This window comes from Myotis nattereri (assembly GCF_964212035.1).
Source record: "Myotis nattereri genome assembly, chromosome: 14".
Classification (NCBI taxonomy): Eukaryota; Metazoa; Chordata; class Mammalia; order Chiroptera; family Vespertilionidae; genus Myotis; species Myotis nattereri.
Genome location: NC_138089.1, coordinates 43,677,477 through 43,703,777, shown reverse-complemented (window position 1 = coordinate 43,703,777; position 26,301 = coordinate 43,677,477). Strand labels below are relative to the sequence as shown.

The window sequence follows — 26,301 nt, the reverse complement described above, 5'->3', positions numbered from 1 at the left end:
ACCCCCCTTTTTTAAAAAAAAAAAATGTATTTCTACTATTGTGTACATTGTGTCTCTAATAATGCTCAAAACAACAGGATTTTTGAGTGAAATTTGGTTACACATATACCTGTACTCTATAAGTAATATCCAATTAATATCTGACTTTTAATGCTTCACATGATCTCAAAACAATTGATGGATTTTTTATCATAACACATTTACTCCAAGACTGTAAAACATTAGAGTTTTATAGTGAAGGACATTGCAGCCTTATCCAGAACTTGCCAATAATTTGTCTTCGTACCTTAGATTTTCTTACCCCCATGGATCTCAAACTCTATTGTATCAGAATCTTCTGGAGGACTTAGTAAATATACCAATGGCCGGGCCCCATCCTATTTCAACAAGCCTGTTCTTCGTGGTCTTTCATAACGCCATGGATGATTCTGATTCTCACCAAAGTTTGAGAATCATTGACTTAACCTTTGATATTTTAATTCCTCTAAAAATATATCTCATTGGTTTGATTCGGGGGGGAACCAGAGGATATAACCATTAGACATACAAATAACAGAAAATTCCTGAAAACCATTATTACCAAGCAAATGTATGTGGAGGTAACTTATAGTCAACCCAATGAAAGCATACCCAATAGGCAGGATTTAAGGAGTCTGGTGTAATAGGTGCCTTCTCCCTCTTTGGGGATGTATAGGAATTGTATATGCACCCCCCCCCCCGCTCCTGTTTTGGGGAGGATGAAAATCAAGAATGTTTCTTAAATAAATCCCTGTAGTTTTCCCAGGACCCAACCAGAACTTCTCAGTCCCCAGGTTTCCCAGCAGTGTCCCCAACCAATAAACCTGCCAATTAAGCAACTAATATCATTATCATGAATGTAATTACAGACAGTAATTATGAGCCCGTAAATGCCTCCCACGAATAAAACCCTTTTCCCAAACCATCTCAGCCTCCTTTCTTAGGAAAATGGAAGGCAATCCTATCCCCTACCTCATCCCTAATACAGCCTCCCTTGTATAGAAAAAGAACCGCTCTTGCTGGCCCAGGGGAAAGGCTGTACTCTGAGGAGGAATTGTCCCCTTGAGTGGAGTCCCTTTCAGCATCTCTCATCCAAGCCTGTTCACTAGCTCCCCTCACTAGGGAGCAGTGATGACCCAGTTAGGCTGTATTTCTTAATTTCTGTTAAGGCAGAGATATTAATACCTAATTTTAAGAATTTCTGTAGAAAACACGAAATATTGGAGGTTTTACAAAGTAGCATGATGACTTTTAACATTGCTTAAGCCAGATGCAATTTATTGAGAACTTAGAGAGTCCCAGGAAATAAAGTAGACATCGCAGAAACATGCATGGGTGAGGTTTTTCATGTCTCTAGAAACAAAATGAATCTCTTTGGGCCCAGAATTAACTCTTGCATTCAGTAACTGTATACTTAGCTCATGAAAACCTCAAACCCTTATGGGTAATAGGTATTTGAATGGATTTCACATAGATATGTTGAGTCTGAAATGCAATACAATCCCCCAAGATCTCAATCTGTTTCCTTTTAATGGATCATGAGCATAAGTGCCTGTAATTGCACCAGTGGTTGGCATGGTTGAGTCCGGACCATGCAGTGAAGAATGCCATATAAACTCTAAGGAGAAAGGACCCATGCTTGTTTCACTGACCTCTACAATGCCAAAAGCTCTCTGTAGAGTGCATTTTCAGGGCTCTTCTCTGAATAAGAGCAAATGTTACATCCAAAAGCTATCATATTGTATGACTTTTTTTAAAAGGGATTATTGCTTACTGGACAAGGTAGAATATTTCGAGCCACAGCATTTCCATTTACTATGACAAGGAAATCATGTGTATGACTTTATTGTTGTGTTTGTTCAAGGTCTTGTTCTGGAATAGAAATGGAGTGTGTGGGTACCAGGATTTTCACATAGTAACTGAAGACCCTGAATGGTAAATGTAACTTCCAAAAGTGACTGCTAGATTATACTTTTAGAGAAACCATCCTGACCAACAAACATCAACTGAAGACATGTAGTAGCTTTAGAGAGGGTGCTTTTGAAAACCTAAACTATTTTTAACCCTTGTGTTAAATAATTTAAACAACATTTTAAATGTTTGAAAATTCCCAGTACTATGCACAGATCAGAATGGACTTGTCTTTCTAATATGGATATCTATAGTCCTTTGGTAAATTCAGCATAAAACATTCACTTACAAATTATAGTCTTTCAATCTCTGTATGTGATTGCTTTAAAAGTAGAACTGTGTTTATGTAATATTTTTTCTCATTTTGACAGGCAGTAGCCTAAAAATTTTTGGAAATATGGATGACTAGATGGATTATGTTTTTTAATGTGTATGCCTATACAAATATGTGTATTAGCTTGCTCATTTTTACTTTCTACTTTATATCCATGTACAGTATATCTTTATTAAGGGGGTAAAATTCACCATTAGGGAAGGTTAATGTGATAAAGTTTTCATTATATAATTTCCATTGTTCCCCATATTTTAGAGGGCTGATCTTCAAGTCCATATCAATTGAATAGAAAAACAACAACATAATATACATCAATTTTCTATACCTCAACCAAAGAGATTTAGGGCTTATCAGTCTATCATTGGGACTCTTAATTCACCCCAAACTAAAGTACCACCTGCTGTCCTTCATCAGATCTCATTGCCAATTTGAGACTACACTGAAACCATGTACAAGATCCAGCCTCCTTCTTTTAGGCTAGTAGAGGTAGAAGGAAAACAACGTTGTCACTCAGTGTAGCCACGTGAACATGTCCCACTTCAGTAACAGGGTGCCCCTCAGGTCAGCCTGCGATAAAGCCCAAGTCAAACAAGGCTGAATCCTGGATGTTTTATGTCCTACGGATCTGAAATGTCTTCGCGACCAGCCCTGACCCTCCTGACCTCAAATGGTCACCTAAGCAGTGACATAAATCGGTGTAAACTTGCTCTTGTGACATTGCCGTGGAAGTGAGACAGGCGAAAGTACAGCCTTCCCAGGGAAGAACTAAACATAAGGGTTGATTAGTCTGACTGGCAGTTCAACCATGGTGGCTCTATGCCCAAGGCTGACAAATTCTGCATCTTATCACTGCCGTCAAACGGAGATGCATGTGAACACCGTCAGCCCAAAAGAATTGAGAAACAACTTGCCTTCCAGCAGTGCATCTCAACCAAACCTTGACAATGCCAACAGCTCATCATCATGTATTTTTCAACCCTCCAGAAAATGGCCTTCCAGCCTGGGACAAACCGAAGCACTGTCCAGACCACGAACACGACTGGAAGCTAGTAGGAATGTCTGAAGCCTGCCTCCATAGGAAGAGCCATTCGGAGAGGCACAGCACATTGAAAAATGAACAAACATCGCCACATCTCATCCAGACCACTTGGACTAGCTCCATATTCCATCTGGACCATGACGATGTGAATGATCAGAGTGTCCCAAGTGCCCAGACCTTTCAAACGGAAGAGAAGAAATGTAAAGGTAAGCAGATTTTTACTAGACCATATCAAGTATTTCAGCAAGGACAAAAAAAAAAATGCTTTGTTGTAGCTATGTGGTTAGTCTTCATGTATTCCAGTGTTCAGTGTCCATGTGTTTTCTCCAACGGTTCTGTTATGAAGTTTCTTTATCCCCAAATCTTCTTTTAAACATAAATAAATAAGTGGGTTCCAAAGGGAAGCAGTTAATTTCAGTTTCATGTTGGGTTGGGGCACTTGGGGAGTTGTTTGCGTTTCTCTAATTAGCAGAAAGGTTGTTAGTTTTGGCTTTAATTCTATTTTAAAATCTGAGTAAAAACAGACATTGCTATCATTATAGAAGTACTTGCTTTGACATGTGGACATGTGTCTGTGTGTGTGTATGTTTCTTTCCCAATTGTGCCAGCAGCTAATGGGATCTCCAAGGCTACCTTTAAACTAAATAGGCAATTCGTATTCTAAAGAGAGGTTTTAAGTTGTGGGTGGTGTTGTTTTTAACTCATTAAATCCTTGTGTCATCATCCTGAAAGGCGAGATTATGGTTTTAGGAGGTGGTCACCTCATAAGAAATATGTTAAACTGGCCTAAGTTCCTGATTGCATTCGACTTAACTGGTCTTTACCTCAGGTCGCCTCCACCCTGACAGATGTCTTTGTGCTGATCGCTTTATTGTCTTAGGGCTCCCCAAAATCTTTGCTTCTTAACTTAGTCTTTAAATGTCCAAGAAAGCAATTTGTGTCTTTAAATGTCCAAGTTCATGTAACTTCCCATTTGTTTTCAATTTAGCATTTAAAAAAAAAAAAGGCTTTTGATTTTTTTCTTTAAGGATTTTGACTCATGATAAAATTTTAAATTGGGTCTTTGAATATTTGGCAATCACATACAAGATATGTTAATGAAAGTTTATAAAGACTCCTCTGTATGAGCCATGAAGGACTTTTGCAAACTCTTGTAACTGGGACAGAAACACATGATTATATTTACCCCTCTAAACGAAAAATAGTTGTTCTTTAGTTTTTCTGGAAACAATTCAATCGCTCCTTGGAACTACCAGTTGACCTAGGTAGTTGAGTATACAAATTTTCAGATGAAAATAGAATATCTAAAAATAACAATAAAATAATGGTATAAGCTCTGATTGGAGAATATCCCAAACTACTTATGTTCTCTTTGTGAAGATTTGTGTTTGTCCCTTATCTGTATTATTTAGGATATTTGGGAAATTAAAAGCAATATTTAGAAAAAAAGCAAAATATGTTTTTTTCAAAGGAGTCAGGATATAGGACAGGTGTGTCTGTGTGTATGTACACATTTGTTTGAAATATAATTGAGATTTAGTCTTAGAATTTGTAACCAGGTTGTATCTTGAATTTTGTGAGCTGGCATCAAAGCTATGTCAGTACTTGGTGTACAGTGAAATGCCAACAGAAAGTGTAGTGTCCTCGTGATATAAAAACCTCACTGGCTAATTTTGATTTATTCACAATTGGTAGCCATAGTCATTCATTCATTCATTTATTCATTCAATCATAGGGACAATCTCTGCTCCATCATTTATGGGAAATATTGGCCTTGGATGTGTAGAGTCCCCCGCACCATACACTTTTCAGTTTGTTCATACACCTTAAAAGCAAAAGGAAAGAGTCTTTATTTGGATCCAAGACCCTAAGTATATATAATACAGTGGTTAAGACCACATTTTGAGTCTGACATATTTGGGCTAGAATACTAGATTTGGGCTAGAAGACTAGCCCTTCCAAATTTCTGTTCTTGAGCAAACTTATGTGATTCTTGATAAAATTAAATAAGATCATGTTTTTAAGCACTTAGCCTAATACCTCCCATATAGTGCTCCCTAAATAGCAGCTATCATTATGACTGTAATCATTGTTGTTAGTTCTGCATCATTAAATCACATCAATTCCTTGGGCTACACCGTGTGCCTGGTAAGGACAGGGGACAGGAAGCAGGACAAATGAGTGTGGGGTGGGACAAGACATTTCAGGGAGGTTAGAGTTGATTTTGCATTCGTTCAGCTCTCTACTGCTGGAAGTCAGAGAATTCTTTAATAAGACATTATAAGTAAATATTAAAGTACTTCCTCAAGATTCTAGTATTAAAAGGAAAACAACTAAGGTTAATTCTCCTGTAGTTTCCAGACTAACCAGGGTTCACCTTGGCATGGATGTGAGCCAATGCCTTGGTTCAATATGAAAATGCCACCAGGAAGGCTATGTTGTCATGGCCCAAGAACCATATTAACTGAATTCCAGTCATTCACAGTGGGCACCTATTTACCAGTGAGGCCAGGAAACAATGTGATTAGTCACTCTTTTTTTTTTTAACTTGGTTCTTCTCCATCTGCCCTGCTCACCTGCCTCTATATGAGAGTTCTATTTTGATGTCCGTCCATACTGGATGTTTATTTCCTGGATATCTCTAGCCCCCAAGCATGCTTGATATCTCAGTGCTGGGCTGTAATTTCATTCATTCATCCCACCACTGTTTATTCAGTGCCTACATGTGTGGGATATTGTCCTTGATGTCCCAGCATGAAGAAATAGCAGTGGGGCTAAATGAACATCTACGTAATCCCATTTCAGAGACCCCCAAATTGAACTGATAATAACTAAATGGCCTTCAAGGATACAAAAAATTAAGGGTCTGCAGTGCAGAAGCCAAAAAAACAAGTTGACTGCTTAATGTTATGTAACGAGCCCAACTCCCAAACCAGTACCGCTGTAAGTGTGATTTGTGGACGAGGATCCTTCTGCAGACGATGACTTTCCCCACTCCATTGATGCAAGTGCAGAAACTGAGAATAAGCTTTAAAAATCTTTATAGCAATTTGACATTGCCGTTGACATTCAGACGCATGAGCAGTACATTCACATCACTGAACAGGATATAGACCGGTTGGGTATTGTCAAACCTGCCTGTCAGTCATGTGGGGCCAGAGCTACATAAATTCTTGTGTAGTTGAACCATGTATTGAGCCGTAATGAGTAGGATATTTCTTTTAAAATAATTTGAGGATCACTGATTTGTACGTTATGGTGTTCTTCATGTTTCTCTTTAGGTTTATTTTTGTGTGATACATCTAATGTTTTGTTTTCCATTTTGGTCTGAATTCTGCTTTCATTTTAATCTGCATATACCTGTGCTCCGATCTGCTACAGTCATTCTAATGAAATTCATTGGTAGCATATTGAACTAGAATGAGATCTCTGAAGAACTTTCATTCTGCTGCAAAGACCGCAATTCAAATCTGCTTTAGTACCAGACACTATATCCAGCCAGAAGCAAGTGACCCATTCCCTTCCCCAAGCCACCCTCTATCTCCACACTACACCTCCCTGGAGTTTTTGTCCCAATTTGAACTGATAGCTTGGCCATGAGGACCACATCCTTCTGCTGATCTCCTCCATTTCCATAGTCTGAGATGATGTATTGGGTGGTGCTCACAGTTCACCAACCAGTGGCACTAGCAACACCTGAGGCTTCTTAGAAATGCAGAACTTCAAGCCCCACCCCAGACTCCTGTATGGAAGCTCTGGAAAGGGGCCCAGGAACCTGAGTATCAGGAAGAACCTTAGACTACAATTTTTCAATTCTTAGTATAGGAAAGCGTCTGCCACCTAGTGGACTTTTGGAAAACTTGCATTTTTCTTCCAGTCATCTCACCTGGGGAGCCATCTGAGTCAATTCTTGATTGGGCCTTCCTTTAGTCCGGGCTTATTATTTTAATTGCCAACTAGATGTTCTGTGGAATCACTCTGCCTGGTAACACCTCCCTCTGGGAAATGAACCCTTCTGAGAGTCCGATTCTCTTTGCCTGGAGCCCTGATCCTCCTCTAAGTTTTTATGCTGTATAAGGCTTCTCCACTTGGCCCTTTCACACCCTCCTGAACTCTTCTCCGGAAACCACAGGGTCCCCCGAGACCGACAGGATGGGTCCTGGCAGATGCCAGCACCCCTGTAGCTGAATCTAGCCAGCCCTGATAAGCCCAGATAAATAATCAGACCTCCATACTTCAATGCTTGTCCTTGATGTCAACCAGGGACCTTCCAGAAATACTGGAACCTGGTGGGAGAAACAAGGCAAGCTTGGCCCACCTCACTGCTTGCATCAGAAAAAAGAATAGCAACAATCCAGTGATTTCGCTGAATTTTCTCTGTAGATCTGCTGTGTTTTTTATCAAGGTAATTGAGTCTCAGATCCCAAAGGAGGCAAGAAAAATAGTCAAAATAATTTCACTAACAAGTTATTTTCTCTCATTATGAAAATTTTCTAATGGTTTAATAAAAATAATTTTAAAAAATTATTTGTAATTCCATCCTCCAAAGACAAATAGGGTTAAAATCTTTATCACATTTTTGCCTTTTTTCTGTGCATATCTGTTTTTTACAAACTTGGAACCATATTAGGCATACCATTTTTTTTCTTTATTGATTAAGGTATTACATATGTGTCCTTATCGCCCCATTACCCCCCCACTCCCCCACTCATGCCCTCACCCCCCTGGTGTCTGTGTCCATTGGTAAGGCTTATATGCATGCATACAAGTCCTTTGGTTGATCTCTCCCCCTTATCCCCACCCTCCCCTACCTTCCCTCTGAGGTTTGACGGTCTGATTGATGCTTCTCTGTCTCTGGATCTATTTTTGTTCATCAGTTTATTTTGTTCATTATATTCCACAAATGAGTGAGATCATGTGATATTTATCTTTCTCTGACTGGCTTATTTAGCTTAGCATAATGCTCTCCAGTTCCATCCATGCTGTTGCAAATGGTAAGAATCCCTTCTTTTTTACAACAACATAGTATTCCATGGTGTAGATGTACCACAGTTTTTTTAATCCATTCATCTGCTGATGGGCACTTAGGCTGTTTCCAGATCTTAACTATGGTAAATTGTGCTGCTATGAACATAGGCAGGCATGCATATGTCCTTTCTGATTAGTGTTTCTAGTTTCTTGAGATATATTCCTAGAAGTGGGATCAGAGGGTCAAATGGGAGTTCCATTTTTAGTTTTTTGAGGAAACTCCATACTTTTCTCCACAGTGGCTGCACCAGTCTGCATTCCCACCAGCAGTGCACAAGGGTTTCTTTTTCTCCACATCCTCACCAGCGCTTGTCATTTGTTAATTTATTGATGATAGCCAGTCTGACAGGTGTGAGATGGTACCGCACTGTTGTTTTGATTTGCACCTCTCGGATCATTAGTGACTTTGAGCATGTTTTCATATGTCTCTTGGCCTTCCTTATGTCCTCTTTCAAAAAGTATCTATTTAGGTCCTTTGCCCATTTTTTGATTGGGTTGTTTATCTTCCTTTTGTTAAGTTGTATGAGTTCCCTGTAAATGTTGGAGATAATATAAAAAGCTTCTGTACAGCAAAAGAAACCATTAACAAAACAACAAAAAGCCCACTGTGCCCTGACTGGTTTGGCTCAGTGGGTAGAGCGTCCGCCTGTGGACTGGGGGTCCCAGGTTCGATTCTGGTCAAGGGCATGTACCTTGGTTGCGGGCACATCCCCAGTAGGGGGTGTGCAGGAGGCAGCTGATCGATGTTTCTCTCTCATCAATGTTTCTAACTCTCTATCTCTCTCCCTTCCTCTCTGTAAAAAATCAATAAAATATATTTTTTTAAAAAAAAAAAGAAAGAAAGCCCACTGCATGGGAGAACATATTTGCCAATGTTATCACTGATAAGGGTTTAATCTCCAACATTTACAGGGAACTCATACAACTTAACAAAAGGAAGATAGGCATACCATTATTAATGCTTAAACAATATATCATGAACACCTTCCCTTGTCATTAAATATTATTTGAATCCTGACTTTTATTGGCAATAGGTTGTTCTTGCTTGTAGATATACTATAATTTATTAAACCAGTCTCCAAGATTTAGACAAGTTGAAGTATTTTTTAAAACAATATCTTATGTCAGCAAAGGGGCAGACTATTAACGCATGCTCTTCATAAGGAGAAAAGGATGAATCAAATCAATGATGACAATTTTAAGTGATGTATAATTCCCACCAAAGTAACAGTGTTCTGAAATTGAGAGACATAAAGCCAAGTCATTATATGTATTATAACCCTTCAAGTTAGACATGCACCTTTTCTGTGGGTGACAGCTATCTTTGTTCTTAAGTAAAACACAAGGGCATCTTCAGGTAAATGAATATTTTAGAAGATGGAGGATTAAAAAGTTTGAACCCTTTCACCAGTATGACCAGCTGTTCATCCATCTCATCTTTCTACTGTGCTTCTACTCACCATATATCAGGGTGTACAGTCCCGGCTGAGAGCACCAGTGTGATTCATATACTTCAAGGACACTCTGGAGCCTTAGCCGTCAACGAGGGAATAAGTGCTTTCTATCCACTTCTGGCATGTGCAAGAGAGCCCTGTGACTTGATACTTCAAAGGCAGGGAAGAGCACCTTGTAAGTAGGCCAGGGCAGATAGAGGTAGAAGGCAAAAGAAGCCACCAGCTAGAGTGGAGGTGGGGGCAGGGTGGAAATACTGGGAACAAGGCAATGTCAAAGAAAGGCACACATCAGAAATTCAAGGCTCTGTTTCATCCAGCTTTCATTTCCGTTGAGCAGATGGATCACGAGTTTTCCAAGGCCAATTTAGCAGTGTCTGTCACAACAATGCTTCCACCCAGCCGTCCCTCTTGGAATATCTATCCCATAGAAATACGCACACAAGTCCCAAAGGTCTGAGTTCAATAGTTTTCTTTGCATCTTTGTTTTTGTTCCTGAAATTTTGGAAATGATCCAAATGTCCATCCGTAGGGCAGTGTCCCAAAACAATTGTGGTATATCTAAAGCATCTACTAGAGAAATTAAAAGATTTTTTAAAAGAGGTGGTTTTAGGAATATATAATGGAGAAACAATCATGCATAAAGCACAGTATAATCCCATTTGCAGTTTTAAAAGTCTATATAGCTGTGTGTGCACAAATGTGCATAGCAAAAGTTACTGATGCACACTACCCTTGTAACAGTAGATACCTTAAAAATGAAAGAGTGGAATAAAGGTCGATGCTAATATCCTATCTAATAAAAGAGAAACATGGTAATTAGCCGTACCTCCGCTACCCTTCCCATTGGCTAATCAGGGTGATATGCAAATTAACTGCCATCCAAGATGGTGGCCGGCAGCTAGGCAGCTTGAAGCAAACATGAGGCATGCTTGCTTCAGTGACGGAGGAAGCCAACGTTCCCTGCCTGCCGCTGCCGGCCTCTGAGCTTGCATTTTGAAACATTGTTACAAATATAGAAGCTAAACAAAACCCCAGAAACCTGCTTTCAGCCAGCTGGGATCTCAGAGCTGGAGTTGAAACAGTGTTTCGATTATAGAACCCAAACAAACCAGATACCTGCTTTCAGCAGCCAGGGCCTAAGAGCTGGAGCCAAGCCTCAGAGCTAAAGCTGGCCCAGAATAAAAAAGAAAAAAGACAAATAGGAGCAGTTGGGAGCTTCAGTCACCCGCCAGCCTGAAAACAGCCCTCAGCCCCTCACCCAGACTGGCCAGGCACCCCAGTGGGGACCCCCACCCTGAAGGGGGTGTGACCTACTGCAAACAGCCATCAGCCCTTCACCCAGGCTGGCCAGGCACCCAAGCGGGACCCCCACCCTGATCCAGGACACCCTTCAAAGCAAACCAGCCGGCCCCCACCCGTGCACCAGGCCTCTATCCTATATAGTAAAAGGGTAATATGCCTCCCAGCACCAGGATCAGCGGAGCCACGAGGCCTCCTGGCACAGGGATCAGCATGACAGGGGGCAGCGCCCAAACCCCCTGATCGCACTGCGGCTCTGTGTGTGACAGGGGGCGGGGCCACCACCTCCCTATCCACCCTGCTCTGTTCGTGACAGGGGAAGGCGCCCCAACCCCCTGATCAGCCCTGCTCTGTGCCTGATAGGGGGGAGCTCCCCAACCCCCTGATCGCCCTGCGGCTCTGTGTGTGACAGGGTGCGGTGCCCCAACCACCACCCCCCCACGGGCCCTACTCTGTGTGTGACGGGGTAGAGCCATAACCTCCCCATCGGCCCTGCCCTGAGTGTGACAGTGGCGGCGCCCCAACCCCATGATCGGCCCTGCTCTGTGGGTGATAGAGGGTGGCGCCCCAACCTACCCCCACGGGCCCTGCTCTGTGTGTGACGGGGTAGAGCCATAACCTCCCCATCGGCCCTGCCCTGAGTGTGACAGGGTGCAGCGCCCCAACCCCCTGACCTGCCCTACTCTGTGAGTGACAGGGGGGAGCTCCTCAACCCCCTGATCGGCCCTGTTCTGTGCGTGACAGGGGGGAGCTCCCCAACCCCCTGATGGGCCCTGCTCTGTGCGTGACAGGGGGAGCTCCCCAACCCCCTGATCGACCCTGCTCTGTGCGTGACAGGGTACGGAGCCCCAACCCCCCTGATGGGCCCTGCTCTGTGAGTGACAGGGGACAGCGCCCCAACCTCCTGATCGGCCCTGCTCTGTGCATGACAGGGGGCGGCGCCCCAACTCCCCAATCAGCCCTGCTCTGAGCCCGACCAGGGGCTGCACCTAGGGATTGGGCCTGCCCTCTGCCATCTGGAAGCAGGCCTAAGCCAGCAGGTCGTCATCTCCCGAGGGGTCCCAGACTGCGAGAGGGCACAGGCCAGGCTGAGGGACACCTCCCCTCCCCTCCGAGTGCACACATTTTTGTGCACCGGGCCTCTAGTTAAAGATATAAAACTACATTCAAAATTGTTCTATAATAAGAATATACTTATGAATAACTTGTGTAATTGTTTTAAATGTTAAGGTCATATACTTTACATTCAGACAGGCTTAGGGTGACTTCTTTCTCTTTAATTTACCAGCTCAGTGCAAATTTTTTAACCTCTCTCTCTCAGTCTGCTTTATTCTAAGTGGGGTAATGATGTCCGGTTGTTAGATTTGTCATAAAAATGAAAGATAGTGCATGTTAAGCACTCAGCATAGGGCCTGTAGCTTTAGTAAAGATTAAGTGATATCTTTTTTTTAATATATTTTTGTTGATTTCAGAGAGGGAGAGAGAGATAGAAACATCAATGATAAGAGAGAATCATTGACCAGCTGCCTCCTACACACCCCCAACTGGGAATTGAGCCCACAACTCAGTGGGCTTGACCGGAATTGAACCCGGGACCCTTCAGTCCACAGGCCAACGCTCTATCCAATGAGCCAGACCAGCCAGGGAAAGTGATATGTTGTGCCCTTTTCACCAATATTCAGACAAAATCAGGTACAGTGTGGATGGCTAACTTACTAACATTGCATTGAAGTTGAAAAGGTATTGTTGGGATAGTCAGCCTTATAAAGAATCACAGGTGACCACTGGAATTCAAAGTCTTTCCCTCCCCCGGGGCCATCTCCCATGGGGTGCCCTGAGTGCCTGTAATGCCATCATTGCCCTTTGTGGTTTTTCAAAATGCAAACCTCCTGGCTGGATAGTTTGTCAAGTCTCTAGCATCTCCAAAGGAATCTGAATTAGATCAGATTCCCTTCTCCTTTGACAGGGTCTAATCAAGGCAATGGAAGGATTGGGGATGGAAGGAGACCATGAAAAGGTTGATGATAGCAGGAAAGTGGATAAGAGAAAAAGTAAGGAACAGGACTACCACATACCACTGTGCGGATTGTCAGGTTGTGTGCTGTACAGTAGGATCAGTATTCACACTATCCTATTGTTGAGACTATGCCACAGTGCCCTGAGGAAAAATGTCACTTCCCTCACTGCCTGCCAAGGGCTGTCCCTGAACAAGGGATAAAACTACTCGTAGACAAATTTAGACAAATGGCATATTGCTTGTGGTCTATCAGGACATTCCAAGATTGATAACACTGTATTGTATAATTGAAATTTGCCAATTACATGTTAATGAGCCAGGGAGGAGGAATCTTCCCTCAGTGTACGTGTATACCAGATCATCATGATGTACACTTCAAGTATCTTATCTAGTACAGTTTTATTTCTCAATCATACATCAATAAAGCTGAAAAAATTCCATGAATCCTCAAGTTACTCTGCAGGGGGTGAAGACACTGATAGAATTTCAGTGATTAATAAATACTCTTCCATCCCCCTGGAAATGCTATGAAAGAGAGGCCTTGAAATAGCACAACTGGATCTTGGAATTTGGGGCCCTACAATCCATTACTTGAAAGCTTAAACAAGTTTTGACTTTAGGCTGAAATCAGATCAAATATTATTTTCAATATGCAAGAGAGAATTTCACACCCAGCTAGTGTGGATTGGTGATTAAGCATCAACCTATGAACCAGCAGGTCTCGGTTCAATTCCCAGTCCAGGCACATGCCCAGGTTGCAGGTTCAATCCCCAGTGGGGGGCGTGCAGGAGGCAAACAATCAGTGATTCTCATCATTGATGTTTCCATCTCTCTCTCTCTCTCTCCCTTCCTCTCTGAAATCAATAAAAATATATTTTTAAAAGAGACGATTTCATGAAATAAATATCCAGCAAGAATGTTTAGAAATACTTTGAGCATATAAATGCCCTTGTCTGACATGGTTAAGTTTCTGGACCCCTCGAAGAGGACAATGGAGGAACCAGGAAGAATCATTGTATGTCAGGTCATCCCTACAGTACCCTGGGCCCAATGCAAGCTACTAACGGCATAAGGACAGCAAACTGGAGGCATATTTTATAGCCACATCCTGTATTCTAACTCGTCATCCTGTTTACATGGAGAAAATGCACATTAACTAACAATCTGGAAGATTATAATTTTAGGTCATTCAGCCACTGTCCACTTGCATTCATTAATTTAGTAAGCAACATCTTATATGCTTATTGTGGACCCCTAAATTAACTTAAATATCCAGGAAATAAGCACTATACCTTTATCTGTAATTGATGCATTGATTTTAAGAGAACATAGATGTAAATAACTATTTCAGATTTACTGCATAGAAAGCTGATATTCTAAGTGGAGGCACTATTTTCAAAAAAAAGTGAAGGGTTTGCAGCCAAATAAACTTGGATTCAGATCATCACTGATCAGCCTTATGATCTTGAGAAAGTTCTTTCTTAAGCTCTCTAGGTCTCAGTTTCTCATCACTAAAACAGGGACCAGAATATCTCCCTACGAGATTTCTATGCCTCTGATCTTTCGATTCATCTTCTATGTAGCAGCCAAGGGTTTGATTTTAAAGAATTAGAAACATGTCACCTAACCCCTCTCCCCAATCCCCAACCCAGCTTGAAATTACCCTTGGTTTCAAGATGAAGTTTGAAGACATACAGGTCCCTCATAATGTGGCACAGGACTGCTTTTATTCCTCTCTCTCGCCACTTATATAACCCAAACCCTGGCCATTTGCTGTGCTGAACATCGTCTCCATGCCTTAGTTACACCCTGTTCCCTTTTCCTACATTACCTCTATTCCATACAGGGCTTGTGCTGTGAACCACTTCCCATTAGATTAGATTATTTAAGCATCACAACAATCTTGTCACTTTTTCAGGCACATTTTTATCAAAGCAAATTCGGCTTGGTGCTGGATTGCGAACAAAAGCCTCCCTTTAACATCCTTCAGTAGAGCTGTAATAGGCTAGAGCTGTCGAAAAGCTTTTATTAAATACTAAAGGAAAAAAAAAAGTAGAAACAAATTCAGAGTACAGATGTTTAAAGGAGGAGGACTTTGCGTTTCCATTCCTACCAAAACAAGACTCAATCCCAGAGCCTGAAGGCCAAGTCTTGTTCTGCAGCCGCCTGGGGATTTGCCCTTCCACGTGTCTGGCCTGCTTCTCCCGACCAGCAGCTTTCCTCCTCGGTAAACACAATAAAGACACCCCCTTCAGCAGCTTCCCATGCTCCTAAATGGAAAGCATTTTCTCTATCTTGAGGGAAAAAGAAATCCAGAGGATGACAGTCTAGACTACGATGGCAGTTCTGTGGTAGTTTTAGGCTCAGCACCTAGATTCCTTCCAGCTTATTTTTCTATTATCTCTAGAGTATGACTTTCATCCTCATGGACCAAAATGGTGTCTGGAGCTCCAGCAATCGTATTCACATTCCAGACAGCAGGAAGAAGGAATGAAGAAGCAAATGCTATGCCCTAGCTTTCTTTTTCAGCTGTCTTTTAAAAGTTCCCTAGAAACCACCTTACAACATTTCTTCTGCTATATCTCATTGGCCAGAAGTTATTCACACAAACAGACTAGATCAGGGGTGGGCAAACTTTTTGACTCGAGGGCCACAATGGGTTCTTAAACTGGACCAGAGGGCTGGAACAAAAGCATGGATGGAGTGTTTGTGTGAACTAATATAAATTCAAAGTAAACATCATTACATAAAAGGGTACGGTCTTTTTTTTCAATAGTTTTATTCATTTCAAACGGCCGGATCCGGCCCGCGGGCCGTAGTTTGCCCACAGCTGGACTAGATGCAAGGGAGACGGCGAAACAAAAGTTTTTTCCCAAGGACCGTTGCCCTCTCAAATGTAGAGATTCTATTTCTAAAACAGAAAGTAAGAACAATCATTACAATAGGAACTAGCATTAACATTGACTAATGCTTATCTTTCTTTATGTGCCTTTTACAAGTATAGTTGATAACACTCTTCCTAAGACATATCTGTTCAGCTGTCTCACGTCTCTGGCCTCCACTGTTAAAGTCCTGCATACTCTCCAAAAGCCAGTTCACAGGCCCGCTCGTCTGTGAAGCTGCCGCTGAGTCTCCAGGCAGATTCTTCCTGTGTTTCTAGGTCACAGTTATCCCACACTCCCTTGCGTCTAGTTCTTTCCTGGTCTGTCTCCTTGACCTGTCTCCTCTACTTGACTAGATGACTCAAGGGCAGGTGAAGCCAGATTGAAGTGTAGAAGATAAACTTTCAAGAACTAAGGGAAATGTGCAGTGAAACTGAAAATAAAGAAAACGGAGTAAGTAGCCAGGATGCCTTGGCTCTGGTGAAGGGGGGCTGAGGTGGTACACCTAACAGACTAGCAGTTCTCAAATTTGGCTGCCTATGAAAATAACTTGAGGAACTTTTAAAAATATTGATACTCAAGTGTTACCCTATATCGATTAAATCAGAATTTCTGAGGGTGACACTTAGGTTCTTTAGAGTTTGTGAGTGATTCCTGTCTGGAGCTTTATTTGAGAATCAGCACAGTTGGAAATAGAGAAAAAAGAGAGAGAAACCATGTCTTCCCTCAGAGTCCTTGAGAGTTTGTTGTTTACCTATGAGTTTTTCCAAGCAAGATTGTGTCTTAATCTTTTAAGCTATTTCCTTCTGGCCATGGACAAAGGTGTATTTTTATAATATATAATTATTGGTTGAAACACTTCTAATGAGAATTTTAAAAACCCTCTGAGTTTATTTCAGGAAATTTGATGCACTATGGGTCAAATAACTCGTAAGCTTCTCTTTAAGTAACTAAATTAGAATAGTCAGACAGGGAAATAAGGAAGAAATCTTACTGTAGCTCACCTCGTTTGTGACACATAATATGTTTAAATTACTTTATGAACTTTACAAAGAAGCCTGGTAGCTTGATCATAAGTGATAGCATTGTGATAGCTTCCATCAGGATGGGAGGGGCCGTAGTTCAAATTCAGTATGAGCATTTAACTCCATTTCCAGCTACTAGTAAAGAGAGTTTCATGCATTTACTACAAGTAAAGAATAGCCCCACTTGGTACAAGGAGTGAGTTTCAGAAAGTTTCGTACTGTTTTCTCCATAAAATAAAAATTAGTGGGAACTGGGTTCTCTTAAATCTGTTTTGAAACTTGTTTTTCTATTCAGTGATTTATGAGGGAATTCAGGGTGGTTCTAATTCAATTAAGAAAAAAATGGAGAGAAACTAAGATGGCGGCACAGGGAAACACTGAAATTGCTGCCTCCTACAACAACTTCAAAACACAATAAAAAGACAAAACGGACATCATCCAGAACTTACAGGAAGGCTGGCGGAGTGGAAATTCTACAACTAGAAGGAAAGAGAAAAGCACATTGAGGGTCAGGAGCTGCGGAAGTAAAGTGCAAAGGTACGGAGGCTCGAGAGTGCGCGGAAAGGGGCTGGTACCTGAGGACACGGCTGTCTTTTTGAATCAGGAGGGAGTCACAAGCTCCCGACTACTCTGAACTTTGGTTCCGGGAAGTCTCTGGGGACCCAGGACTCATACGGGGAGAAACTGGACTGTCTGGCAGCAGGCAGAACTCGGAACTCGAGAGCGGCTTTCCCTCAGAGGTGCTTGCAGCAATTAAATTATCAGGACACTGAGACGCGAGCAGCCCCTTAGGGCAGGGCTGAGAATCCGCCATAGTTCCTTGCTCTGCCCTTTGATTCCCTGAGACCCCGCCCCACCCAGGCTGCAGCAGAGGCTTTTGCATATGAATGCCCTGGCCCTTTGCAACCTGAAAATTACCTAACAAACTGCAGCTGGGCCACAGACCCAGAACTTCCGAGAGAAGGCCCAAGGCCCCACAGCAGCTTGCATTGCTTCACAGCTGGGCCTCATCAGGGCACCTCCACACTCCAGAAAAGGAAGGGGAATCTGCAGTTCTCTTCATAGCTCCTGCTGGGTAACCTCCAAGAGCCAGTGTACCCAGTGGTCAGAGGGGGACCATCCAGATTACAACTCCTCAGATCTATAAGGGACACACCCAGGGGGCAGACTCAGTGAGCACCAAAGCCCCACTGAAGCAAGTCTTGCCCCAGAAGGGTGTCTTCAGCACAGAAGTTCTCCCACTGCAGACACAGCTGATTCTCACTGCCAATTGGCCTGGAGGTCAATTCCTCCCAGTGATCCTACAACAATCAAGGCATAACTACAACAAGACTGTGCACAAAGCCCACAAGGGGGTGCACCAAGAGTGTCCACCTCAGGTAACTGGGGAGGCTGAGCCACTGGGCCCTACAGGACACCTAGCACACAAAACCACTCTACCAACATGGAAGCATAAAAAATGCGGAGACAAAGAAACAGGTCACAAATGACAGAAATGGAGGAAAGCAAACAACTGGATATAGAGTTCAAAACCACGTTTATAAGGTTTTTCAAGAATTTCATGGAAACCGCCGATAAATTTAGTGAGACCCTCAAGAAATCTAGTGAGACCCTCGAGGATATGAAAAAGGATCAACTAGAAATTAAGCATACACTGACTGAAATAAAGAATAATATACAGAGATCCAACAGCAGACAAGAGGATCCCAAGAATCAAGTCAAAGATTTGAAATACAAAGAAACAAAAAATACCCAACCGAAAAAGAAAAAAGAAAAAAGATTCCAAAAATATGAAGATAGTGTAAGGAGCCTCTGGGACAACTTCAAGCGTACCAACATCAGAATTATAGGGATACCAGAAGAAGAGAGAGGGCAAGATATTGAAAACCTATTTGAAGAAATAATGACAGAAAACTTCCCCTACATGGTGAAAGAAATAGACTTACAAGTCCAGGAAGCGCAGAGAACCCCAAACAAAAGGAACCCAAAGAGGACCACACCAAGACACATCACAATTAAAATGCTCACTCATTTGTGGAATATAATGAACAACATAAACTGATGAACAATGACTGATCCAGAGACGGAGAGGCATTGATTGGACTGTCGGGCCTTGGAGGGAAGGTAGGGGAGGGTGGGGGTAAGGGGGAAAGATCAACCAAAGGACTTAAATGCAAGCATATAGGCCTAACCAATGGACACGGACAACGGGGGGGGGGGGGGTGAGGGCATGAGCGGGGGGGGGGGGGAGGGGGTAATGTGGGGATAAGGACACATATGTAATATCTTAATAAAAAATATATTTAAAAAAATTAAAAATAATAAAAGGATAAAAAAAGAAAAAAATGATTCTCAGGGGTCTTCCAAATGTTTTGTAAAAATTGAGAGAAAACGTTTTTTTGGTGGGGGGAGGGGAGTGGGGAGGCATTTTTTCCTTTTTCGCTGCAGTATTTATATCCAGTTCTGAGGCAGAATAAAACTCTGAGTTTTCAAGTACATCTAGCAATTCGGAAAAATTGTTTTTACGTGTTTTTTGGAATGAAAGTTGAGGCTCTGGCTTAAGTTGATACTGTTGCTGGTGAAAAGCAAGAAATTGCTTGGATTTGTGCCTTCAATGAAATAGACAGGGAGCCAGGAAATGTGCTGAACAAAATTACAGAATTGGATGGACTCGACATGTAACTCCTAACCAGAAAGAGGCCTTGGAACAAGTGTATCTGCCAGGAAAGAAAACTGCTTTATTGAAAGGTTAATTTTCAGATTAGTTTGGGAAATTTGAGATAAATAAATGAAATCAGACCAAAAAAAAAAAAAAAAAAACAACACATAAGGCCTGGATCCTTTTTCCTCGGGTTTTCAGAAAATAATCATTGCTTCCAATGAAATGTTTTGACATTTTCAGTAGGGAGAACATGTTAATTGTAATGTTATGTGTATGTGTTCTTAAAAACCCTTGTGAATACTGTATCTGCCAAAAAAAAAAAAATCTTTTATTTGTTTTAAGAGTAATCAGAGAGTAAAAATACTATTGAAATGTTAGCTGTGTTCTTCATTCCTTTGGTGACTTTCATGCTTTCTAGGATGCTGCAATTTATTTTCTGGTTGAAATGTACCAATTTGGAGAAAATTCCTTTACTTGTTTTATAGTTCAAGTTTTTCATGTTTATAGTTGTTTTACAGTTGTTTCGTTTTTTTATAGTTGTTTTCATTTTTATAGCTGTTTTACGTGTTTTATAGTTGCAGTTTTCCAAGGAGCCTTATTACTAAACGTCCACAGGGTTTGCCTGGGTTTCTTCCCTTATTTTGTCTCATCCGCAGCTTGTTCTCTAGTTCTTCACCTCCTTCCATCGAATCGATCGCTCCTTTACTACATTCATAAAAATCCTCAGCACTTAAAAGGCTCTCTTGCAGGACAGTGGTCTAATTTACTCTGTATATTGAATACACTTGCTGTTAAGCCACTTGTGGCAAGGACCGTGATTGAATTTTTGAACAGCCTCTGCTCCCACCACCTCCTACTCTGTACCTAATAGTTGCCCAATAAATGTTTGTTGAATGGTGATAATACCCGCCTTCCTCCTGTCATATGTCCCTGACCGGAAGTCCAGGCTACTATTAACTGGAACTTCCTGTCCAAAGCGGAGTTCTCACTATTGGACATTACATATTATATTGCTGTGGTCCCTTGGGGGGGAAATACCAGCAAGGTCACACGTTCATTCATGGACCAGCTGGAACGCCCAACGTAAGCAGCACCACCTGAAGTCTAGCCCTGCGAACTGAGTCTCCAGAGGAAAGAGGAAGACTCTGTAGGCTCAAAGAAAGCAGCTTCCGCCCTCATCATCAAGAACACACACGTATAAGTGGACATACACGTGCAAACCACCATCCGCATGGAGAGAATACCATTAGTAATCATCAGCAAGTAACTATGATCTAATTTGATATTTGCATCTTAATTCAAAGATGTGGTGATTCTTAGAGAAAACTCTTTTCCCATTTGGATCACTATCTTTAAATGTCTAGTGTGTGAATACCATTAAATTCAATTACGCTTCAAGATAGTCCCCAAAGCAGATTTGAATGGGAATAAAATGATGGTGTGCACAGTTTTCACATACTACTGGTAAGAGTGCTGTTTAGTGACAACAGAGGGGGAAATGCTGTAATAGAGGGGTATTCTTCTTAAGGGTATTCCCCAGGCCAGTGATGGCGAACCTTTTGAGCTCGGCGTGTCAGCATTTTGAAAAACCCTAACTTAACCCTGGTGCCGTGTCACATATAGAAATTTTTTGATATTTGCAACCATAGTAAAACAAAGACTTATATTTTTGATATTTATTTTATATATTTAAATGCCATTTAACAAAGAAAAATCAACCAAAAAAATGAGTTCGCGTGTCACCTCTGACACGTGTGTCATAGGTTCGCCATCACTGCCCTAGCCTCTCCCTCAGGCACGCATAAACAAAACAATAAAGACAGAATAAGCAGTTAAGTTGAGCTTTCGGTCTCATGTAGATTAGTGCTGATGATGTAGAAAGTTATCAGGTGCAAACCAGCAGCATTTTCAAATGTGGCTTTCCTGGGCCTGTTTTAAAAACCTGTGGGATCTCTGTGTCATTAGGAAATGGTTGGATCCTGGTTTTAAAAGCTGATCAGTAACATTCAACAACAGATTTAGCCACTGTCGTTCGTATGACTGGATTAATGTTTTTGGAGTCAGTCATCAGGCTAATAAACTCGATTATTGATTTTAGGATTTTCTGTGTATCCAAGGATAGTCTCTAAGATGTCTTTATAACGTTTCATGCTTAAGTTGTCAACCAAAATGACAGAACAATGAGTAATCATTTTTTAATCATGCTGAAAGGGATTCAAAACCACCTATAAAATGACTCTTCCCAGTTTCAGAACAACAGGAACATTCTTGCTCTCAGGGCTGTTGCTGGGCTAAGGTCATCCCTACCTGCCTGCCATCTTCCCCAGGAATTAGCTTCATTCACAGCTTAAGACCTCAGGTAGTCAGAAATCTGCTTTCCAATATGTTCATATGGCAGGAGAGCTCAACAGACACCTCAATCTAGATAGGATTTTAGCACATCAGGTGCTATTCCAAAGTAACGCAGGCTGGGTTGCCGTGTTGGTGGTGGTGTTTATTCATCTTCCTTTCTCCTTTCATGTGTATGGATGTACGCTTCTCGGCGTATATGCCCAGCTCTCTGGGTGTATGGGGCTGGTGAATGCATGCATAGAGTGTGTGTATATGTAAAGTAGGAACTGAACTAGGGTAACAAAATGAACTATTGCATGCAAGAACTCTATGAAGTGCACCCAGCTGCCAGCAGCAACTGCTACATGCAGGCCACTGATTATTACGCGTATTTTGAAGATAGTCCGGGTTACAGTGGGTGCAGCGCTCAGGCTGTGCCCAGTAACAACATATATATGGAACAGGCCTGGGCAGTGAATCAGCCTTATACCTGTAGTTACCCTGGAAACATGCTAAAAAGCAAGGACTCTGACTTGGACATGGCCCTGAATCAATACAGCCAGCCTGAATATTTCACCGAAGAAAAGTCTTCTTTTTCTCAAGGGCAGTCACCATCTTACTCTCAAAAAAAAGGTAGGGACCATTGTACCTAAATGTATTAAAAGTTTCCGTTGTGTGTTAAAGTTACAGTTTGCATCAGCTTTGTCACATATTTGACTTTGGATGCTGAGTGTTTGAAATTAAAAACAGCAGTAAAGAGAGGCTGCTGGGTGATTGAAAGGGGTCCATGAACAACGAAGATTTCCAAAGATTTTTTTTCTTTATATATGAAAGTTGGATTGAATTGGTTTTTTAGACAGTGTGTGTGTGTGTGTGTGTGTGTGTGTGTGTGTGTGTGTGTGTGTGGAGAGAGAGAGAATGTGTGTGTGCATATATATATACGTGTATGTGTGTGTCTGTGTGAGTGTGTGTATATATATATATTGCCCAAAGTGATTAATGTCAGCTTCTTTGCTAAAGAAAACATGTAAAAAGCTTCCCCTGGGTGAATAAGTACTGCGGCATTTGAAGTGGGATCATTCTCCCCAGTCCATGTTCAGATTAAAAACTCATTTGAGTTTTTCTTGTCATTTCTCATTAAAAGTTTATTTAGTTAACGAGAAACATATTTCAGTGAGGCAAACAAGACTATACTGTTGACATGTTAGGATTTGTAAATGTTCACCTCAGTGTATTTACTTACCCATGTAAACTGTAAAGAATCTACTTGTAACCATACCAAGTGGTAAGAAGCTAACACTCAAAAAGAAACTGGAACATTTTAGATTGCCATTGTGTCCCTAAGGTTTGGCATGTCTGGAATTATGTCAAATGAACTCTCATGTGAAAGTAAATGAAATATCCTCCAAAATATCCAATGTTGAAACAAGTGCAATATCCATTTATTTTAATAGAGGCTGTGGTTTTTACAGTGCTGCTTAATTTTCTATCAATAGATCATTTCTTGTATTACCAAAAAGTAAAATCAAAGAGGCAAACAAGGTAGTTCTTAGGGAACTTAGTGGCAACTGCCAGATATAAAATACTTTCTAAAATAGCTAAATTCTAGTGCAAATATGCCAGAAACTTGTTTTTTCTGTGTACAATCTATAGGATATTTCATAGAAAACCCAATTCATGGGTTTCTTAATTTGCAGGTATATGATGCCTATTGATCTTCAAATGTGAATTTCTCTGTGAAATTATCTTAAAACAGAATGTGGTTTGTTTGATGTGGCTCCTATAACAATTATCATTTGCCTTTTTAAATGTGACTATAGTTAATATAGCCTGTTTTAAAAACTGATAAGCAGAATCTAAAAAAATATAAAGTGAATCTAAAATCCTTGTTTAGTTTTTACCATATACTGTGTTCATGTTTTCTGTGCTATTCTATAACTTCCAAATATGAAATATGAAGAGGATTATAGCGTAAAACAAATTCAGACTTGTTCATCTGCATTTTCATTTAGTTTTACATCCTTTTGAAGGGCATTGAATTTCTTATTTATTGCAAGGAGCACCCCATGTAAGTGAGATAGATTGTGAGCTTTCTATTTCATTTAATATTACACTTTCAAGTAGTTTATCTTTGAAAAGAAGTCAAGATTACCTCCCTCAACATGCCTGGATATGCCTTTCGTAGTGATGTAGGATCATAAGAAAATATTAGTGTCCGTCTTTCGATTTGGGCATTCAGCTATTCTTAATAATTCCTGCAAAACTTTTCATGCTTTTTTAACTCGTTTTTCTTTTGTCTTTCCACTGTATTTTCTTCAACCAGCACTGGAAAATATTTGCTTATAAAATGTTAAAATGGCATTCTTTACTAATTAATTTGATGCTTGAACTAGAGGTTAAGACACACTGTGTATGCATATATTGATGTAATTTCTCAAAGCCATAAGCCATTGAAAGGCCACTGCGACCTGCCAAACTCACTAAATCAAAGCAGGCAAATATTCTTAAATGCGCCACTATGTACTGTTACAAGTCTTTAAGTAAATCCCAGTAAAACTAAACCCAGCTGTTAACTATCTCTTAGGACAAAAGGTCGTACCCAGCATGTTTATCCATATTGATCCATTATTGATTTTTGTTGTTCCGAAGGGCATCAGATATATCTCCTTGAGGCAAAATCAAGACTATAAGCAGGTGTCCCGTGAGGCAGACCTCATTATTCCAATTGGATCTTTATCTATTTTCATGAAATTCATAATTGCTTCATCTGTGTTTGTTGCCGTCCTTACAGCTCTATAAGCACTTCACTAATGCAGCTGTCTTAACTTTTTATAATTTTTTAAGGATGACTTATTTGCTAGCCTTTAATTAGAGTTTTCTAGTATGTAGAGAATGATCATAATCTTGTTTTTTTTTAAGGGTATTTATGGACAACAGTGTGGAAATTGGCTTGGGAGTAGGTGGAGGAGGGTGGGGGGGATAAGTGGTGATGGAAGGAGACTTGACCTGGGGCACTGAACACACAATACAGTGTACAGATGATGTGTTGTGGAATTGTGCACCTGAAACCTGCATAATTTTCTTAGCCAGTGTCACCCCAATAAATTCAATAAAAAGGAAAATAAAATAAAAATGTTAAAAGTGTATTTAAGTACACATCGATGAAATAAAGGAAAGCTACATACAGAACCTAATGTTAAGTCTGGTTATCTTAATGGCTGACTTTAGAATGACTTTTGACTCCTTCTGTGTAATTTTCCTGTTTTTATATTTATAGCCAAGAGGGGGGAAAGTCATCAAGCTTCTGAAGCATTGAGAACACAAACTAAGAAGGAGTCAGAATTCAGTTCATGGAATCAAATTTGAAATAAGACTTCAAGAATTGGTGGGGGAAATTATGTAATTTCCACATTGAAGAGAGCTGAGATACAGAATATAATGTGTCTTATTTTTCACTATAGACTATGAGAAAACACACATTTAATTTGTAAAAGTTAGAGACAAATTAAAAACACCATAGCTCGCCCTAACCAGTTTGGCTCAGTGGATAGAGCATTGGCCTGGAGACTGAAAAGTCCCAGGTTCGATTCCGGTCAAGGGCATGTACCTTGGTTGCGGGCACATCCCCAGTAGGGAGTGTGCAGGAGGCAGCTGATGGATGTTTCTCTCTCATCAATATTTCTAACTCTCTATCCTTCTCCCTTCCTCTCTGTAAAAAAAAAATCAATAGAATATATATATATTTTTTAAATACCATAGCTATCACTCAGAATATATGAGCTCCTTTTTTTAATCTATGTTATTTTTTTAATATTATTTTTTGTCTTCCAAGTAACCCAGCCATGATTTGTTCAGTTAAAATCGGTCGTTGCAGCCAGTTCTGGTCGCAGACTTCAGAAGGAAAGGGAATAAGTTTGGAAATCAGACGAAGGGGAGGGGAACTGGCAGCCAGGATGTTGTGTCTTCCTTGTGGCGGTGGTTTCAGCACAGTTAAAATTGATGTCTTTTTGTGGGGGAAGGGAGAGACGGGGGCTGGCTGTTTCCACCAGAAATTCCAATGACATTCCAAGTCCCCAAGCAGCTTGAGTCTGGCTGTTCTGCAGGCAGCTTTGCCAGTCAGCCTCTGGGTCTGTTTACACAGAATCCCTCTCTGGGGTGTCTGTCCTGCACAGGATTCTCTGCTTCGCAATGTGCCGTCTTTACAGGAATTGCACATCCCCAGAGTTGCTGGTGTGTTTGCACCAGAGTTGGTGATCGTGTCCAAGAGGAAGAGAATGTCCTGCTTTGGAGCCAGGATCGAG

General features: G+C 41.1%; 1 protein-coding gene across 5 annotated transcripts in view; it reads left to right on the top strand.

The window, feature by feature from the left end:
- The window catches only part of THRB (thyroid hormone receptor beta), a gene marked incomplete at its 5' end in the record, with an annotated part of 280,575 nt that overhangs the window by 227,089 nt on the left and 27,185 nt on the right, over window positions 1-26,301 (top strand). For 4 of the 5 annotated variants that reach the window (XM_081105803.1, XM_081105802.1, XM_081105804.1 and 1 more), the window contains one exon: window positions 3,248-3,508. In XM_081105803.1, coding sequence (XP_080961929.1) covers window positions 3,248-3,508 — 261 coding nt within the window. Of the gene's footprint in view, window positions 1-3,247; window positions 3,509-22,305; window positions 22,634-26,301 lie in introns of those variants that run through there. The other variant, XM_081105806.1, reaches the window with a different exon arrangement.